The 17,465-nt window shown below is 39.4% G+C and overlaps 1 protein-coding gene across 2 annotated transcripts in view; it reads left to right on the plus strand.

Moving 5' to 3' along the window:
• SORCS1 (sortilin related VPS10 domain containing receptor 1) overlaps nt 1-17,465 on the plus strand; it is a 259,695-nt gene that overhangs the window by 180,537 nt on the left and 61,693 nt on the right. For both annotated transcript variants that reach the window (XM_053949503.1, XM_053949505.1), the window contains exons 6-8: nt 3,959-4,023; nt 10,979-11,097; nt 13,284-13,373. In XM_053949503.1, coding sequence (XP_053805478.1) covers nt 3,959-4,023; nt 10,979-11,097; nt 13,284-13,373 — 274 coding nt within the window. The remainder of the gene's footprint in view (nt 1-3,958; nt 4,024-10,978; nt 11,098-13,283; nt 13,374-17,465) is intronic.

The raw sequence follows: 17,465 nt of genomic DNA on the forward strand, positions 1-17,465 counted from the left end.
GGTATATGATTGTTTGGTCTTTGAGAAGAGATGCTGAAAGGTAAGAATGGATTTGAGAAATATGAGAAGAAAGCACTGCTAGCATAGCGAACAGAAGTTGCTCAGAAAAGGGAATGGCAAATTTAGGACTATTGTTTATTTTTAGAGAGATTTCTGAGAGAAGTCAGTAGCTAAGTGGGTCCCAGAATGTTCATCTGTCCCCCTGTTGTTTGTAGGGTGCTTGATTTATCAGTTGTTGAGCACACAGCACTCTTCCTCATCTGCCTTGTATTGCCCATGTTGCATTGACTATGTGCACAAAAGATAATGAAGCACAGTGTGCACTTGTATTAAGTTAAAAACATGAGTTGGAGGCTTTGGTGCTCTCTTGGGCCAATCCAGCATGTAATTTCCTTCTTCCACTGTGAAGCTTGTTTTTTTTTTTTTTTTTTTTTTTGTTTTTTTTTTTTTTTTTTTTTTTTTTTTATTATTATTTTAGCTTTGGTTTAAGAACCTTCCAGTCTGGTTGGGAATGGAATTTCTTTGTAATCATTTATTCATTCTTTTTCATATTGACCCCATGGGTTTAAAACTTTTACGTAATAATACTCAGGCATAGAAGTTTCTCAGCTTCTAAGGATAATGCTTTTTTTTTTGTTTGTTTTTTCCCAGCCAAATGAAGGAGACAAGAAAACCCACTGATAGAATAGCTGGATGCTTGGTAGTGTTGTGATTGATTTGGTTGACGTACTAAAAATTCAAGAACTCTGATATATATCCTACAGTTCCTAACACCTTTTTTTCCAGTAGATGTTTTAGGAACAGATTGTCCTATACATGTGAAAGGATATGTCTGTCTTCCTAGAGAGAGCATGTTCTCAGGGGCTGTACAACCAAAAGCACAATATTTATCTCCTGTATATGCTCACTGTGGTCAAAATTCCATTTCTGAATGTCTCTTAGACTTTTATAGAGTTAAAAATTAGGCTGATGTAAGCTATATAAAACATTTCTCAAAAAGAAAAGGACTGCTCAGGACATTCAATTACTCCTTTAATTGCAATCCATAGCTCATCTGTAATTTGTGTTTTTAAAATTAGGTAATAAACATATTTCAGGTCTGTTGTGTTTCCTACTTTGGGACCTTTATGTGATCACATGTGGGTGTCTGTCGTGTGGGTGTCCAGACATCTTAAATTCAGTGGAGAGAAACAGGCCTTTCTAGTAGATAAATAATATGAATTTATCATAAATTCATGAGAATTTATGATAAATTCTCATAAAGTCATATCTAACACTGTTCAGCTGATCCATAGTGCAAAACTGCCTGTTTCATCTCTCTGCCTGCAAAGAGAGTTGAGTGTGATTAGTTCAGAGTTAAATATCTGTGATGTACAACTGGGTAAGATGAGTATTACTTTATGTGTCTTTTCAGGTGGTATGGAGAGATGTATAAAGAAATATCCTAGGGCTACCATGGAACAAGACAGCATGATCCAAAAAAATGTGCCATTACAAAAATGCTGGTCAGTAAGCTCTCAGCAGAATCCAGATGGAAGTGATATGTTTCTGGCTGTCAGCTCTGTACAGTTAATAATGATTTGGGCAGATGTGTATTTGTATTTTGCTTGCTCTTTACAACTGATTTTTCATGTTGGCATTTAATAATATGGGACTGACCATGACTTTGTGCTGTCACAAATAAATAAGCCAATTGTATATCAAAGCAGTGAAATGTGTATTTTCTAATGTAGGGAGAAAGATCTGGCAGACAGGAAGTCATGGATATGGCTCTTGACTATACCTCAGATGTCCTATTTGACTTCAGGAATTTCCTCCTCTGGACCTTACTTTTCATCCTTGTCATCACATTTCTAAGTTGCAGGGGTTAGGAGACATCAAAAGAAAGGAAGTCCTGGAGGTTTGTCACCTGTGTTAATCAGCTGTGTTTCAGCTGTCCTTGTTCTGTACCCCTTGGGACAGTTGATGGCTTAATTCTACCTTGAATTGAAGCTGCTACAGTCCCAATACTGGCTGTTGTAGTATGAGACTAATATGCAGGTGACTGACTACTTTCAGGGCTTGAGGGGTCCAGATCTTTGTATGCTGCTCTTAAGGCACCTAAAAGTAAATTATGGCTCATAAAAGTGGCTCTCTTTTCCTGAGAAGGTGCAAAAGATCTTTCTCTTGGGGTCAGAATAGTACTTTGAGGAGGAAATTCACAAAACACCTGACTGTAGACTCACTTGCTTTGCTGGATGACCATGATTGTTGCGCTCTTAAAAATATTCAAATTTGTGGAATCTATTCCTCGTTTCTTTGGAAAGTTCACATCCCCATGGAGGTGTGTGAGGTCAGGAGGAGGAATGAACTGACAAAGCTGTACTATGTCTTCTGCAATAGCCCAGGTGGGCTATTCCAATATTCCAGTTCCAGTATTTAAATCCCACTTAAATAAACAAGAATAAATATGTTAGCTTTGTCCTTCTGCAATTTTTTTTTTAGTGTTTTTTGTCACTGGCATCTGTCTATCTTGAACTGAATTGTAATGACCAGGCCCAGCATTTTGGCCCCAAATCTGCTGATCATAGCAGGCATCATAAAAATGCCCTAGGAAAGTGCTTCCTTCCCCCCTCACTTGGTGTCTATTACCAGGAAGCAGAGATTTGAAGTGGAAGCTGAATGTTTAAGGAACACCTTGCCACAGACTTTATTAAAAATGGAGAAGATGTAAAAGCAATGCTGGTTCAGAGTATTTTCTGAACTTCAGTCCCCAACAAAGGAGAACAAAACCTTTTCTAGGTAGTGAATTGCTATATATTTTGTCAAGCAAAGGTAAGGATTAATCAGGACACAGTCTTGTTAACATTTTTATAATAGTTATTAGTTAATGCACATTATGATTAAGCACTGGAGGTGCCTCTGATTGCAGTCAGTGGGAACTGAATTAGGGTCTAAATCACTGTTTGAATCTCTCTTCTGATTTCCTGAAAAATAATGAGGGTTTGAAGAGAACACCTAATTTTTCTGTCACTGGAAATGAATGGGTGTCTTCCCTCATGCTGCCATTAACCAGGAGGTGAGGCAACTAACAAGAAACTGGTTGTTTAACCCTTAGCTTTAATCCAGGGTTATGACTGGTTTGATAGGATGAAGACCAGAAACAAGGCTGATTGTCAGAGATGCTGCTGAGGCAGCTGTACAGTGGGATTGGCACACAGAGCAGTCATGCATCATCAGCCTGTCCATCAAACCACTGGCCATTTGGACTCTTCCAGGGAATTGATGAGGCCACCAGTGCCAGGCCAGGGGAAACTCAACAATGGAAGCAAAGTTTAATTCCATAAACTCCTTATTTGCAGTGCTCAATGCCTTTACTTTGTTACTTGTTAATTCAGAGGGAACAAACAGTCATTTTCAATGTGACACATCTTTTATTAATGGAATACTGTTTTTATTAGATCAGAAGTGATAAAATGTCTCAGGATAAAATGAATTTTTAAAACTTCTTAATTAATGAGGGAACATTGATCATTAAGAGTGTCAATTAAGCAAATGTGCATAAAATGTCCAATATAAAGGAACAGCTATAATTAGTATGCTGGCAAATGCTATTATCCCATCAATTAAAATCTTCTGTATTCCACCCTGAACTAAAATGCATCCTTCTGACCAAACCAGGAGAAACATCACAATTTCATGTGCCAACAAGAACAGGAACAGGTCTCCAGGTGGAAAGAAGTGAAGGGATGAGAAATAAAGAACTCATCAGTACAATGACATTTATTAGATAAAATGGTAGAATTTTTTTAAAATATTCAAGTTCATTTTAGGGAAAACTCCAAAATTCTTTCAAAATTATCAGTTCTTATTTGTGAGTATGAGTTTATGTCCAGCTAAACCGGATATCCTTTGAAAGCAATTTCTCAGCCATTCATATGTTGTTTTTAATGCCCTTGTCTCAATCTTCCTTTTACAGGTCTATGATGGGGAATGGAAGAGAGCCTGACCTTGTGCATCTGGAGGCAAGGACACTGGATGGTCGTAAGTACATCAGCTTCCAAATATTGTGTAATACTGGGCTCTCCTCATATTCTTGTAACTATACAATTCAACAATAGAAATTTCACTTATTTTAGTGATTCAGTCATGTAGTACGAGGAGTTTGGCTGTTCCAGTTTAGGTCTGTCAGAAGAGAAGCCTTTCCAGCAAGGCAAAAAGGAACCAGGCTGTGAAAGGAGCTGAGGATATGGTAAGGAAGAATAGGTGATAAGCAGTAACTTGGGTTACTACACACACCACTTTTATTTCTTATTACATGATTTTTGTTGATGGGAACATTGACACTGAAGAGAAGTTCCTGAGTCACAAAATCTAGCTGCTGTTTGTTCACACAGTACATAACATCACCTTGTTCATAGCTTCATAGTTTTAGCAGACCTGGATACTCTGCCTAAGGTACTACCTTTGAAAATACCCAATTAGAAACCTTTTAATGACCAGTCTGAGTGTGTTCTTCACTGTTACCGCATGTCCTGTCCTTGTCCTTCACTTTCATCAGCTTCTTTCCCTCCCTCCCTCCCTCTCTGCTTTGCCTCTTGAGGTGTTTTTTTCTTTTTTTTTTTTTTTTTTTCCTATTCCAGGAGCCTCCTTTACCTGCAACTCCAAAATATATTCCTAATTGGCTGTCAATTCTCTCAGGCACCCTCAACCACCCACTGGCTTTTTCTCCTCCCATCCAGGCTTTCTCAAGGTTTATCTTTGAGCTCCACTGCCTTTGCAGATCTTTCTCCATGGATTTCTTTTCCACAACATTGGATTGCCTCAGGCAGGCAGGAATGCCCAGCTGCCAGAGATCCATTCATTTTAATTCCATATTGTTTCCTCAGTAAATAGCAGTTTTCCTGCAACATACCAGGGAAGTTTTTACCATTTGCAGTACAGAAGTTTTAATGATGCCTTCAATTAATTATTTTTTAAATTGATAAATTCCCCCTTGAATTATACGCTCAAATGCCATGGTGCTACTTAAAATGTGCATTTTGTCATTGGAAAATTAAAAAATATCTGAAAAGCTAATTGTAAGGTATTCTGGTTATTAACTTAGGAAATTTAACTTGAAAGAGAACTTTTTGGAATATGAATTTTGAAAAGAAACAGTTGCGATAGAAACCATAAAGTTTTAAAGGTCTTTTCATTTCAAGATATGTAGGATTAGTGACAGTGAAAGAATGTATTATCTCTATTTCTTATAATTTGTGATCTGTGATTATTATTTCTCCCCTCAATTTCACTTACTTGATGTGGCAGCAAGGCTGGGAACATGAGGCTTTCTATTTCTTGGGACATGCTAAAAGTAAAAACTTCTAACAGGACAGTGTCTATTTTAGCACAAAATACTACTGTTAGAAGTCATTAAAAACTTGAGGTCATTGAGATGAAGTACTACACATGATGTTTAGGAAGCTGTATTCTGGTGATGCATTTGAGGGATATTCATTTCCCAGTGGGCAGAGAACAACCTTAGTACTGGGCTCTCCTTGCTAAACATCAGTAACTCTCTGTCTCTGCTTTCTGATTATGGTCTGTCTGTGCACTTAATTTATTGTGCTTATTTACATAATGTAAAATGTTTGCAAGGACCAAAACAAGAGTTCCTCAGCAGGCATAAATCAGTATAACTTCAGTGGCGTTGAATTACACCTGCTGAGGATCTGGCTAGCAATATTGCTCTTGAGTGCACGTTCTCCCTACGTTTTTCTTTTTTTTTTTTTTTCCCTTGGGATCCAGAAAAAACATGGACTCCTGAACAAACTGTGTCTAATCAAAGTAGGGTGCAGGTAGTGATGAGCAAGGCTGAGTACAGCCTGCTCAGTTTAGGTCTGTTGGTGGAGACAGATTTGCAGGGCTAATTGCTGCCTTTTATGGCTTTCATCCTATTGTGTAAGTTTCGGAGAGCACCACACAAATTTTCATCTTGTGGAATGTGATGCTTTTGTTTATTTTTCAAAGGCTCCAGGCCCAATCCATGTCAATCTGGGGCTGAGAGCATGGTGGTAAAACTGTTTTTTCTGGTTGGAAGAAGTTCCTATGAATGTTATCTCACATTTCCATTTGTACACTTGGGTGTCCCTGGTGTTTCGCTTTGATTTTGGAACAGGATTATAGGCAAGCCAGCAAAGTCAGCAGGAATTGTGATTCTTTTATTTATTTTTTCTTTTTTTTTTTTCTTTTTTTTTTTTTGGGGTCTGGCTTCAGGGCAACACCCCAGTAAGACAATTAATCCCCTATGGTTCTTAATCACACAATAAGCTTCTCTTTGTTACATTCACCACCACAGCCAGCAGGCAGGGTGATGGTGGAAGTTAAATCTAGGTTTGCTCAAATGCAACCTAAAGTGCTTTCAGAAGATATAAACTTAATGACACATGGGGTTCAGGTTTCTGATGAATACACAATATCCTAAAATTAACAGGCTTATCTGATTTGAGCTTGGTAGGGTTATCCCAGTAAGGTCTGATTCAAGCTAATTAAATGGGAAGTAATTTTTTATTCAAGTGATGCCTACAGAGGAATCCAGACTGTTGGTGAAAATTAGAAAGATGGATTCCTACAAGGTATTTAGAGACTAACTGGGTACCCACTGGCCCTCCAGAGAAAGGCAAAACTGACTCAGAGGATGTCTAAATGACAGTTTCTATAGTCAGTAAAACAACTATTACATTTATGAGCCATGCATTTGCTTTTGTAGATAAGAGACCAATTTATTTAAAGTTTTTAATTTTTTTTTAAATGTGGATGAAAGAAGCTAAGGGATTTTCTAATGTGCTGGCAAAAATGTAGAGAGCTCTTGATATTTAAGAAGTAGTTTTGTTTCCTTTGCTTTTCTTCTGCTGTCTTGATTTACATAGCAGCTTTTGCTACTGAAAGATAATTTAGGTGCTGCTGTGATGCAGGTAAGACCAAAGTCTCACCTGGGGCCAGCAGACATGTTCTGCTTGCTGATCCACAGGGACTGAGCATCTGGCCAATAGTGCCTGAATCACAGAATTGCACTAGAACTTTAATTTCTGTTTTCAGAGGAAATTGCTGGGAAGAATAAAACAATCACTGTTGTGGAAAAAATGAGTAGGCAGCCTAGCCTGGCAGTCTTTTCCTAACGTAGTTACAGTGGTGAATTAATTCCTGTAGTTCCCTAAACCTGTGCAGTGATTTTTTTTTTTCTTTTCCTGATTGTGATTAGTTTTTTTCCTGATCATGATTAGTATTTGTCCTGGAGAATGACATCTGTTAGTTTCTCTCATTATAGCTTTATTCCAGACCTGGTGGAGGATATACTTCCCTATGTAAAGAAAGATTTCTGATGCTAACATGCAATGAAGAGTAGCAGCAGGATAAAACTAGATTTGTGAGTAGTTAGTAAATGGGATGGTTTCATTTCACTGATCTTCATTACTGGTTAATTGCTTTGCAGTTGCTGAGTCCTGGAGAGTTGTCAGCATATTCCCACACCATGCATGTTTCACAAATCAACATTCAGACCAGATAGAAATGTATAAAGAACAGTCATTTTGTGTGTTTCTCAAAAAAAAAAAAAAAAAAGATTAAAGTATGGGAGAACATTTATTTAAACTGTGGAATTCATTGCCATGGGAGGTTGTGAATGCTGAAGATGTACCTGCACTGCTAAGGCAATCTAGACTTGTTTTATTAGTCTCTGAGGGAGAGGGGTTACAGGCCTGGGTCTTTCAGTGACTTGTGTCACTACCATGTTCTTATGGGTCATTAGTTACAGGATGCCAGTCATGCTTCAAAAGCAGAAACTGTCCCTGATGTCTAAGTTGCTCAGTAATGAACTGGGATGCTCCACAGAAAATCTGTGAGAGAGACAGGTCATTGACTACATTGTATAAAACGCCTGATTTGTCCCCAGTGGCTTAATTGATAGAGGAAAATATACATTTCTCAATGAACTAAAGATAGGAAAAATGTAAATTATATTTGCAGAGTACAATGACCATTTTCTCTGACTCTCCCTGTGATCTAATAAGGTTTTGAGAAGACATACATGCAAGCTCACGCTAGGAAGCAGTGGATATTAGGGTTGGATATTTAATTAAAAAAAAGCACTTGTCAACAAAATATCCTGAAGTCCCATTGCTATAGGAAGGGATGTCAAACTCTCCTGTTTACTTTTTCAGAGGCCAGCCAGCCTCCAGTAACCACCAATAACCTTCCTTCTCCACCAGTGAGCCAAGAAATGTCTCTGAGACAGGTTGGATCCATTTGTATTGAAAACATATGAGAATGGTGCTCAAGCTAAATGGAAAAAAACTAAAATATTTCATGATGCAGGGTCCCTCTGGCTCTTAACTTTTTTTGTGTTAGCTTTTGCAATTCTCTTTCACAACTGAAACAGATTAATTTTGTCAGAGGTTTCCCTTACAAGATGTCCCCTCCGCTGTGTTCTGTGACTTTTCTTGCTTCCTCTTTAGAAATAGCTGCCATTCCCTGAGAAGATTCCTACTCTGGGTGTCTAAACCTGTCAAAAATGAACTCATCTGGGGGTGTAAGAACTGGGAGTTGCTATGTTCTTCTCTCCAGGCACAGTGTGACTTTGTTGTTGGATATTAAAAACAGCAGCTGTTGTTGGAGGTGAGGGTTCTGGAAATGAAAAGCATAATGTCCTAATTACCTATGGCAGGGAAAACATCTGTGTGGGAAAACTAATGAAATTAATTCCAGAGCTCAGCAACTGCATACATTAATTGACATTAATTAATGCTAAATTACAAACCTTTGCCAATAGAGTCATATGAAATGTCCGTGAGAATGAAATGGAAAAAATCCTTGAGTTAATGTGAACACAGAAAATCTTCCCCTAGGAAAAAAAAGTGAGAACCAGGCACTGCAAGAAGCCTGCTATTCCTTCTTTCTGTCTCCTGTAGCAAAAGGAGCTTTTCCTGTTGTGCACATCTCAGTGTTTGGCTTTTTGGGAGATTAGCTTAAGCAATTTCAGTGCTCTGCCCTTTAGTAGTTATTACTGGCATTTTAGAATTGAAGCCATGGAGAATTGCACTGTAAAAGTTCACAAGAATTGCCTTAGTAAATCTTCATCAATGATACAATCACTGCTGCACAGACTCCTGTGATCACAGCAGAAATAGGGATAGTCCCCATTCCTCCATTAAAGCAGGATCCAAAGAACCTCAGTCTCCTCTAATAGATGTCAACCTGGCCTGCTCTTTAAAATCTCTTGTGGAGAAGATTCCCTAATCCCCCAGACTTTTTAACAGCTCAGGTGGCAGTAGGACTGTTTCACCTGAGGCTGCCTTGCTGAAGCTCAGGATTGGCACGTATCTCACTCAGGAACTTTGTTGTGGCAGAGTGAGAGACCCCTCCTGGGGTTCTGTGTCCAGCTCTGGAGCTCTCAGCACAGGAGAGCTGTGGACCTGTTGGAGCAAGTCCAGAGGAGGCCACAAAGATGATCACAGGGCTGAAACACGTCTCCCTGTGAAGGCTGGCACAGCTGGGCTTGCTCAGCCTGGAGAAGAGAAGGCTCCAAGGAGACCTTATTGTGACCTTTCAGCAGTCTTGGGACAAGGAGGGGACGGGCTGCACACACAACGCTGTCCCCCTCTTTCCTGGATGCAGAGGAGCAGAGGGCTGGACGGCTCTGAAAAGGAACTTTCCTGAGCTCACAGGCATGAGCAGGCTGGGAATGGCGTCGTTCCCTGCCCTCTCGTGGCTAATGTGGAAAAAATCCTGTCCCTCTGAAGGGAAATACATTTCGATCATGCTGCCCAGGCTGTGCTCATTAATGTTTTGCAGTGAGCTGCGATAGCATAAAATGTTATAAACAGCAGCAACTAATAATACTTAGCACTTTATATATTCCAAGAACCCTGCAAATGCTGGAGAAAAATCATCCCTCATCGAAATTTCCTGAAGGTTCGTTATCCTGCATGTCTGTTTCAAGCAGAAGTCAACAGCCCTTAGAAGCAAGGAAAGAAATGTCAAAGGATAGATTTTAATTATAACCAAGATTAAATACAAGATAGTAAAATTCCATCCATTTCTATTTCAGTGTAAAATGCTATTTCTCTGATCTGAAGTTGGTAATTATATCAAATAAGGGGCTGTGTCTCTCCAAGGAAAATTATTAGAAGTACTTCTAATCTTAAATGCAATGTAGTGCTTCTATAGTGTAAATACTAATGTTAAAACGCCAAAATTGTTCCTTGTGTGGATCAGGTTTGTCATAAAACAAAGTGCAAATTCTTCATGAATCTGGAAGAATCCAAACAGATTACTGAGAATCTGGTTCTGTGTTCTAGGATAAATTATTCCCATGAAGAAATTCAAATTGTTTTTCTTTGTGACAGATTATGAGATGAGCACCTTGCAGTGCTTCAGAATAGGAGGTGAGGACATCCCACGTAGTGACAGTGGATGAGATGGCTGGCATGGCTGTGAGATGGAGGGCTGTATTTAGGCCATTTAATTTGCAACTGCTAAGACTTCTAGTCACAAGAGAGTGTGGAATGATTGCCCAGGTCTGCCAGAGTGCATCTACCTATGCTGTCAACAGAGAAGTAGGTACAACCCCCGAACAGGACTTGGTCTGAGGTACTTTCCAAGTTGATCTGAATTACTCTACAGAGTGTAAGTGCTGTAGGAAATACAGAGGTTCATTGTAGAAGGTTCTTCCTTGGTAAAAATATATAGCTCTGGCATCTGATCTAGGGGAGAATGAAAGAAATAATGGGAGGCTGAGGCAGGTAAAGGAAGGAAGGATATTAAAGAAAGAAAGTAATCGAGGGTGGATTTACAAAGGATGTAGGGGAAAGAAAGGTTGTGTGGTGTTGAATGGATGGTGTCAATTCACTTCACGTGAATCTGGGAAGCAAAAGTGCTGTCTCAGCAAACAGGTTTGTGACAGTAGGAAGAATCTACACTCAGGATCTCATGTGTATTGTTTTTGTTCTTTTCCTTTCAGATGCCCAATATATCACCTGCAAGATGCAGAACTGCAGTGAAGCCACTCGCAGCAAACCCTTTCCAGGCTACATTGACCATAACTCCCTGATCGTCCAGGGTGATTATGTCTTTGTCCAGGTGCAGAACACCCTCTTCTCTTATTTATTCTATTACTTTATATTATATTATTCTGTCTTCTATTATTTTTTCTTGCATTCCTTTGCATGTGTGTGCATGTGTGTTAGTTTGCAACTGCTCAGACAACACTGGATCCATAAAGGCCCTGAGTGGGTTGTAGCAGGTTGTTACAATGCTAACTGTGTTCCTTTAAACTCTAGTTTCTTGTTGCTGTAGGGCCAGAGTTCCTGCTTGAAGTATGTTCTCTGTATGCTGGAGTGCTCTGTGCCACTCCTTGTCATCTCATCAGCACTCTGGAATTACTGCTTTGACCCCCCAGCTGGAAGTGGTGTCACTTACCTGCTATGACAAGGGAGTAGACCAAAGCCTTTTTGAGTATAAGAGGGAAATAAGAAAGAAGGGAGGGAGTCAGGGAAAGCACCAAAGGAGTAATCAGGCTTTATTGTTATGCCTCAGTTGTGATTATAGTGAAATGGCAGAAGATGGGATGTACTCAGCCAGGCTGTGTTCCAGGTGGGAGCTGGTGAATAGATTTGAACCACTGTGGGTTTCATTAGGCTGCTGCCAGAGTCCATTTAATGTCAGCTGAAGAGGAGAAAAATAACAACAGAATTGTAGGGAATGTGGAGGTGAACTGGAGATCATTAGCCCTAAACTGGGCTTACAGACAGTTTATATTTTGCCATGCTTGTGAGTGGAGGGAAGAGAGAGGATTTATATTTTATATTGGGTTAGCTGATTGCTAATTGGCTTCTGTTAATGAAGTCTTAAACACCAGTCTAAATAATCCACAAATAAATCTGGCACGTATGCTTCAGAACAGCTTTTGTGCCTAGTGTGTCTGAGGCAGAAGGGAAATGTTTATGTGGTAGGGAAAACAGGGCCGTGTGTCACTGTTCAGCCACACTCTCTCATTCCAGAGTGGCTGTGTGTTTGGGGCTCGACTGACACAAGAGCTGGACTGTTTTTCTTTAGCCATGCTGGCTGATGCTGGATCTGGTGTTATCCCTTCTGTTCTTCAGAGGAGGAATGACCCTATGCCAGGCTGTGTATGCTGGGAGGAATAGATGAACACCCTCCTTATAGCTTTCCCTTCTTTCCTTGATCTCCATCTGGCTTTTCTGCAACTAAGCCATTTGGAATTAATTAGTAGGTTTAAAAGCACTAGGATAAAGGAATAAACTAAACTTGTTTTATTTAAAAACTCACAGTCTCTCATTAAAAAAATATTTCTGGCCTTCCTTCCCCTAACTTTTGCCCAGTTCCCTTAAAAAAAAATATTGAAAAGTTTTAGAATGAGAAATAGTGCTTATTTTACTTAATCTGGTATGAACGTGGCCTCTGTGTATCTTGCATTTTAAACTACTGCAGTGCATTTTAAAACACTTACTACTAAAGAAAAGTCTTGATAAGCTCAGGTATCAAGCAATTAAAGCAAAGTTCTGCACGGAGAATCCCTTGAAATATTTGTTCTTCAGTATCTTTCATCCAAGGATTTCAAAGTACTTTACAAACATTGATTATACTTCAGCAGCACTGGAAGCCAGAAAAAATTGACAGCTTTTTTCTTTCTTTTTCCCTCCTTTAATAGGTGGTAGAAAATGATACCTCACCTTGCTCTAACCCAGCATTTTCAAGGTCTGCCGTCAGTATTTATGCACTTAAATATATGGCCAGATTCACAGAAATACTAAATCGACCGAGCTTCTCCTGCCCTCCATACCTGTGAATATTTAGCTGATTTTGTAGCAGATACCTATGATGGCTTGTCCAGGGCCACACAGGAACCAAAGCTGGAAGCAGAAATAAAAATCAAGCCTCATGTCTGCCAATCTGCTGGTCTAATCAACAGCCTACAGATAGCTAAGAACAGAGAGTGTTCTGGTAAGGCACAGGAGAGCGGTGGTATCAGGAGGTGACATAATGGCCCAGCTGAAGTCAAGACTTCACTATTCAGAAGTTTTCACATGAGATTCTAGCCTTTGTCTCTCTTTGCTGAAAATGGGATTCCTCTTGTTTTCTTTTTCAGCCACTGTCAGTTGGATCAATGTCTATTCCTCAGCTGTAACAGCGCTGCAGTTTAAGCTATTGCCACCACACTGTGGTATTTCTCTTAACAGCTTTTGTTTTATATTCTTTCTGGTAATAAAAAAAAAAAAAAGATAACTTTCCTGCTTCTCTTGTAGCTGACATCAGGAGGAAGACCACATTATTACGTTTCTTACAGGAGGAGCCCATTTGCACAAATGAAGCTGCCAAAGTACTCCTTGCCCAAGGTAGGTTGCTGCTGCTAGAATCCCCATATGAGCCTACAGATATTTGGGTTGCACAGAAGATCTTGAGGCCAACACAAAGTAACTGCAAGATGACATGCAGTGAGTGAAAACAGTATTCTTCCTTAACAGAACTTTTACGAGCAAGAAAGGACTAAAACCAAAAGTCAGCACTTTGACTAGTCAAGGACATGAGCATGACTTGTCGACAGATACCACAGCCCACGACAATTACCATTTCTTTATGCTTAATTAAGTTTTGGAGGGGATTCTCTTCTTCTTTTTTTTTTGTCTTAAAATTCCCCTCTCCTCTCACTGTCTTGTGTAGGTTGCATTTTGTGCTTTGCCTCATTAGTAGATTTTAATGGGAACCAAGCAGAAAGATGTCTCTGTGTGCCTGCTCTGTCTCCTGCCTAATTAACAATGGTGAATTAGCATTGGAGATTGAAAGGATATTTCTGCCTTCTGAAGCTGAATATTTTGAAAGACCTGTATAAAATGTTAGCTTCATTTTGAAGAAACTACCAATTTGAAGCTGGTATCCTAATGGGTTCTTAACAAAGACAGAGGACCTTTTTTTTTGGCCTTTTCATTCTTGATATAGTCTGTCTTAAATGAGATTTAAGATGAAAGGTAGTAAATGATCTTATGGATTCTATATGAGGTCTAACATCAGAAGACAAATGCATTTCCAGAAACTAATCAGGAATGTCAAAAGAAAAAAAAATAAGAAAGTGCAAGGTCAGATTTTGTAGGTGGAAATGTTCAAAGGCATAACTTGGCTGATTTCTCAATTGGCTATCTTTGATTCCTCAACCCAACAGACCTGTTTATAGTGGATTGACTGGGTGACCTTCATATAAACAGACTGCAGCTCAAACACAGCTTTTGGTGCTGCACCTTCCCTGCGCTTCTGTTGGAGCCTTTACTCCTGTTCATAGCACTGGAAACCAGCTTGCAGGATAGTGAAGAACACACCAGAAGCCAGATCTTAGCTCTGGAACAGAAGACCTGTGGTCTGCCTCAGAATTTTCAGTCACATTTTAAGATAGGTTGCTTTGAAATATCCTGCCCAAGCAAGAGAAATTACTCTGTAAATTCAGATCAGATTTCAACAGGTGTTACTTGAAAGAGCTCTTAGCAATGGAGTTGCATTTTAGCATGGTTATTGTAAAAGCCAAATAAAAATTGTTATTTACAGCCAATTCATACCATCTGTACAGACACTGTTTGCTTTAAACTTATTGTTTCCATTACCCTACACTTATTTTTTGTCCACCTTCTCAAAGAAGTCACTGGAAAGCCAGGGAAAATGCACTAGAGTTAAATTACAATGTGTCCCAGAGAAGAGGAATTGGAGCAATATATTCATGTTATTTGACCCAAAGAACGATGCTTTGTCACAATCTCGGAATATCTTCAAGGTCTGAAGAGCTGCATTTGGCTTGGAAGGAGCTGCAGTGGAACTGTGGCTGTCTAGGAGGCTGCCATCAAAGCAAAACACTTTTATGAAAAATGCACAGAGAGTTATATTATTCAAGCAATTGGAACATACAGCTTTTTTTTATGCCCAAATTCTCTTTCATCTCCTTCAGCTAAGAAAGAGGGGCCAAATATGGTAAACAGTACTAATGACTTCTGGAATTGAAGATGGAAATACCAAGCTTTTTGTCTCTGCGTGTCACTCTTCCTGAACTGGAGGCGTGTGACAGCAGGCAGCCTTGGCAGGTGATGCTGCTGCTCAGGCAGGATGGCCTACAGCAAATCAAACTAAAATATTATTCTTGTTAACATTAACAGCCTTGTAGCTACTTTGATTAAAAGCCTAAATAAACTTAAAACTCTGTTCCATTCAGTCAAATGCCTGCATATGTGCATACAGGTTGTGTTAGCCCTGTAAATAGTCTTTATTGAGACCTCTTAATGGTTGCAGTGATGCTGATCTGTGGGTTGATGCTGCTTGTTCTGTACCACAGCACCAAGAATATGGGCTGTGTCACACACTGTAATGTCACTCATGTTAATCACACAGGGTGCATTTACTCCAGTTTAGACCAATGCACGGGGCAGACATTTGAGAATACTGAAGCAAGTCGAGCAATTTCTCTTTTAAAAACACCTGTCTTAACTGGTATTGGGTTGAATAATGATGGGATGGGTGCATCTGGTACCTCTATTTTAAATTCATCACCTGCTTTCAACCTCAGGATGTACTTCCTGATGGAAGAAGCAATAACAAAAATAAATACATAAGAATACAGACTAACGATAGAGATCTTAAAAGAGCTGACAGCCTCAGTAATTTCACAGAAGCCAAAGGTAAGAACCAGCATTTTCACAGACATTTCACAGAATATTCTAAGTTGGAAGGGACCCACAAGGATCATCAAGTCCCACTCTTAAGTAAAGGGCCCATATGGGGATTGATCCCACAACCTTGTTGTTATTAGCCCCATGCTCTGCCCAATTGAGCTGGCAGAATAAAACTGGCATTACACACCCCTACTACTTACTTTGACAGGAAAAAAAGTTCCCTGACAAATGCAAAAGGGGCAATTGTTTAGTAATTCAGAAAGCCTCGGCTTTTAGTCATTTGAGGAGACACCTGATCAAACCCATGTACAGCATCATGTTACTTTTGTCTTTGAAAAGGCAAAAGGGACAGATAGTAGAACTGCATATTAATGTACTTCCAGTATGTTCTGGAACAGAGAGAAAAAAGCTCAGGCTCTAAGTAGACAAATGCAAGGGGAGCCCCTAAAGGTGATGATGACTGTTTGAGACAGGTGCCTTGCTTCACATTCCTGTCCTCTTCCATCTCTGTAAGGAGCTTGTGCTATATATATATATCAAGATGAAGGCTATCTTTTTGTATTATTCCTCCACCCCAAGAAATTAATCCCCACCCTGAAAAAAAATACATAATATGATATGCTGATTAATTTTAATTTTCCCAATGTGGAAATGAAGAAATTCCAGATGCTGGTCCAAGATCTGTTTGATGCCCATATACTAATGCTTTTCTATCAAAGCTGTGCTTCATTGCTGCATCTGTTGGACACGGCCATTTTAAGAGGAATAGTTAATTTATCCCCAAAGGCACACAGTTGGAATTCTATCTTTCTGCATTATGTATATTATGCCAATTCCATCTCAATCTCTGCTTCCCTAGGCTTAAATTCCTTCAGCCTTACTGGAATATTCTTTAGACTTCCATCTTACAGCATGCTCTGATCAAATGCAGGAAGCATCTAGTGAATAAATTAACTCATATCCTTCTTCAGCATTTGTGAAATTTCCTTTAGTTTCCTCTGGTGTTGATAAAAATATCTTTTTAGCCCTCTGCCCCAGTTTTTACAAAACTATTGAATGAAATGGTAAGGTAATGAAAAAGTACATTCACCAGGCAAAGCAAGTTTTACTTCTGTCTGTGCTTAAATGGAGAGGCCTGCCCATGTGTGCCCATATGCAGAAATTAACACTTGTGATTAGAACTGTGTTAGCCAATGTTGTCTGGAGCACACTGGGAACACCTGCTGATGTAGATCTACCAGCAGATTGAATCAGGGTGACAGTCTGAAAAGAGGAACCACAGACAAACAGCTGTGGCTGTAACTCCTACTGGCACAGCTGGAGCTGAGAGAGGATGTCTGTTCACCACCAAAATTAGTAGGACTCAGTGGGACTTACATTACTTTTCCTATTGCCTCGGGAATTAAGCCAATCTGTTCCTTCACAAAACGAGCCCATCTTCTGGGACATGATTTTATCCAGTGCAAAGAAGAAAGTAAATCAAGTGCATATGCATCCACTCTGTATTCAGATCCAGATCTGGATGAACAAGTAACTGTTCTGAATCTTAACTCCATGGTGAATCCCCTTTCAAATTTATAGATCAAATTTCTTCATTATATTACTTTTTTATTTTTACATTACACGACTTCATCTGGAAGTATTAATCCTCCCTAAAAAGCCACCAGACACTGAATTTTCAAAGGCTATTATTAGCAGAAGGGAGAAGTAGCATCCGCTTCCAAAGAGTATATTTTCTGATGAAGTTCTCAGTTTTGCATATAGAAAGTCCTGGCTGAGGTT

This window comes from Vidua chalybeata, chromosome 8 (genome assembly GCF_026979565.1).
Source record: "Vidua chalybeata isolate OUT-0048 chromosome 8, bVidCha1 merged haplotype, whole genome shotgun sequence".
NCBI classification, from domain to species: domain Eukaryota; kingdom Metazoa; phylum Chordata; class Aves; order Passeriformes; family Viduidae; genus Vidua; species Vidua chalybeata.